Source organism: Rattus norvegicus, chromosome 4 (assembly GCF_036323735.1).
Source record: "Rattus norvegicus strain BN/NHsdMcwi chromosome 4, GRCr8, whole genome shotgun sequence".
Lineage (NCBI taxonomy): Eukaryota > Metazoa > Chordata > Mammalia > Rodentia > Muridae > Rattus > Rattus norvegicus.
Genome location: NC_086022.1, coordinates 100,987,161 through 100,990,084, shown reverse-complemented (window position 1 = coordinate 100,990,084; position 2,924 = coordinate 100,987,161). Strand labels below are relative to the sequence as shown.

General features: G+C 35.4%; 1 gene segment (V, D, J or C); it reads left to right on the top strand.

Moving 5' to 3' along the window:
• The first annotated feature begins 1,813 nt into the window (after positions 1–1,813).
• Positions 1,814–2,323, top strand: Igkvl-ps8 (immunoglobulin kappa variable like, pseudogene 8). The segment is given in 2 exon segments: positions 1,814–1,868; positions 2,001–2,323. Coding segments are annotated over 2 exon segments (378 nt in total).
• Positions 2,324–2,924: the final 601 nt, after the last annotated feature.

Here is a 2,924-nt window from a genome sequence, read left to right as displayed (position 1 = left end):
ATGTTGCTAATCACTTAATAAAGATAATAATGCTACATTCATAGTATATGACATAGTCATGTAATGATAATCAGTTCTTGTGGTTAAAGGCTTTAGTTTTGGGAGCACTCAATGACCATTAATGTTCCTAAGTTGTGGGAAATAGTAGCACAAGGCTTAAAAACAAAATATAGGCGTTCTCAACATAGTAAAGATATAACCATTTAGTCTCTTGCTAGGAATGATTAAAACAGTATCAAAAGATACTGGAACTGTGAGAGATATATTTTGAGAGTATGTAGTATTACTTGTGGTCCAGTTTCAATGTTTGGAAACACAGTTCTAGAAGTATAAAAATACACTTCTGAATTTATAAAAAATGCTACAAACAAAGTTGCTCTTTTATTTTAAGAAAATAAATTGTCTCAAACTCCAAAATACACTATATTAGGTCACAGAGATTTTTATAATTAAATATGAGGAATAGTTAGTAAATATTTCCTATATTTTCACTCTATGTGGTATTCTCTATTATTTACTCTTGTTAACAATTAAATATTATGTCAAATAGTGTTATGTCCCTTTTAAATTTATAAAATGGTCTCAACAATGCCTTTAGTAGTGCAGAATATTTATAGAAGAAATGTTTCTCTGCAGACAAATATATGTTGTCCTTGTCTGGCCTGAGAGTTTTGGGACAAAAGCCTGTAGTGAGTTACTGAATTAAGGAATCCTGATGTTTTATCTAGATTTGTCCATTTTCTACTGATAGGCATGCATCAAATGTAAAATCCACTGCATTAAGAACTTACTAATTGGATGGTTCCGTAGTGTGCAAGAGTCTGTTGCAGGCAGGGCAGCTGATGATCATGAGGGCTTCCTCTCAGCAAACAAAGACTACAATGGGAATATAAACATGACACTGATCAGTGTTGCCTGGTAAACTGTTTTGTTCACATGCTTAATTTTGTTTTGATTTTTTGTGTATCCAATCTCAGAACCCAAATAAAACATCCAAAGAACCCAGTATCCATGCTTTCTATTATAGTTTTCAAGTATATATTCACTAGTCAAGCCTTCACGCTGAGGAATTTTGATAAACCATAGTAAATGCCAAAAATGTTTGGAGAATCCCAAACTGAGCAAAAGGTAGAGCTCATTTAGCCCATGGGAATAAAAGTATCACCATATTCATATGAAGGCAGAATTCCTAGTGACACAGGTTGATAGGATCATGGTATTCTAGGTTCACCTCTTGTGTATTTACTGTTTTGTACTATATTAAACATAGCTAAGTCTGCTAAATCTTATTTTCTAATTCACTAAAAGGAGTCCTGATTAATTATAATTTTATATTAAAGAAATGACACTTCAGAACTCAAAACCCTTCACAAGGAGAACATAGAGTATTTTTATACCAATCTGAATTATTTTAGTGAGTTAATGACTTAATAATCTCTTCTTTGATATATATCCCCAAGTCCAGTATATTCGTATATATTATACCCAATACCCAATGTATATCTGAAATATATTATTAAAATTAGAACCCATGTACAATAGAACCTTTTTAATAACCTTAAACATTACTTCTACAATATTAAAAACCTGAAAAATGAAATTCATTCTCTGGAGGCACATGTGTGGACTGACCTGAGGCACCTAGGGTCACTATGCTTATACTCAGTTCAGAGATGAGTGAGCCTTACAGCTATATGTAATCTTAACTGGTTCCCAATGATTTGCATGCTCCCACTTCATATCTTTGGGGACTTGTTCATTGGGGACCGTACCTTCACATCCTGAGTTATTGTCCTTGCAGTCAAGACTCAGCATGAACATGAGGGCCCCTTTTCAGTTACTTGGGTTTCTATTGCTCTGGTTTCAAGGTAAATACACTAAAATGGGATTTTCACTATTATACCACAATTTGTGTTGAATATGGGAGGGTTTGGCATTTGGGAGGGTTCCTCTCTTATCATACTTAATTATGTGGGTATTTATTATTTTTCTACTCGTAGGTGCCCTATGTGGCATCCAGATGACCCAGTCTCCATCCTCCCTGTCTGTCTCTCTGGGAGACAGAATCACCATCAGTTGCAGCGCAAGTGCGAGTATTAGCAATTATTTAAACTGGTATCAAAAGAATCCAGATGGAACTGTTCAACTCCTGATCTACTATACTTCGAATTTACACTCAGGAGTCCCATCAAGGTTCAGTGGCAGTGGGTCTGGGACAGATCATTTGCTCACCATCAACAGTCTGGAACCTGAAGATATTGTCACTTGTTACTGTCAAAAATATAATAAGTTTCCTCCCACAGAGTTACAAGTTATAACATAAACCTCCATGAAAGCACAAGTGTGTGGCTTAGCTGCTCCTTATGTTCCTCATGGTGAGTTACCCACTGAAACTGTTTCTCAGATGTCACACTAATTTTAGCAAAGCTAATGGAAAAACATTTTTTTGTGGTAGAAGAGGCAAAGCAGTCCTCTCTGTGCTCTATCTTTTTCCCTCTTCAATTTCATCAATATAGATCACCAATGTCTTTTCTGCCTTAACAGAGGACACAGCTGTTTCCTTTGAGAAGTCTGAGTTTTTGGGACTCACACAGAAGAGTAGATGCTACTGTGCACATTCCGCACACATTATTTACATGGAGAAAGTTAGCTTCAAAATGAAGTATTTAAAAGGCAGATAAATATTACTGAGAAAAGGAGCAGTAGAGAGAACTCTTGGTTTTCTTACAAAAGCTAGATCACCTGTGTCAGAGAAAAGGAATGTTGCCAATCTGTAATCCTCTGTGGTACCTTAACATTCCAGCAGTGTTTTTAATAGCCAAGTAGTATTATATTGTGTGAAAGTACCTCATTTTGTGTATCCTTTCTCCAGTTGAGGAACATCACAAATCTTGTAGACAAATGGATAGAACTAGAAAATATCC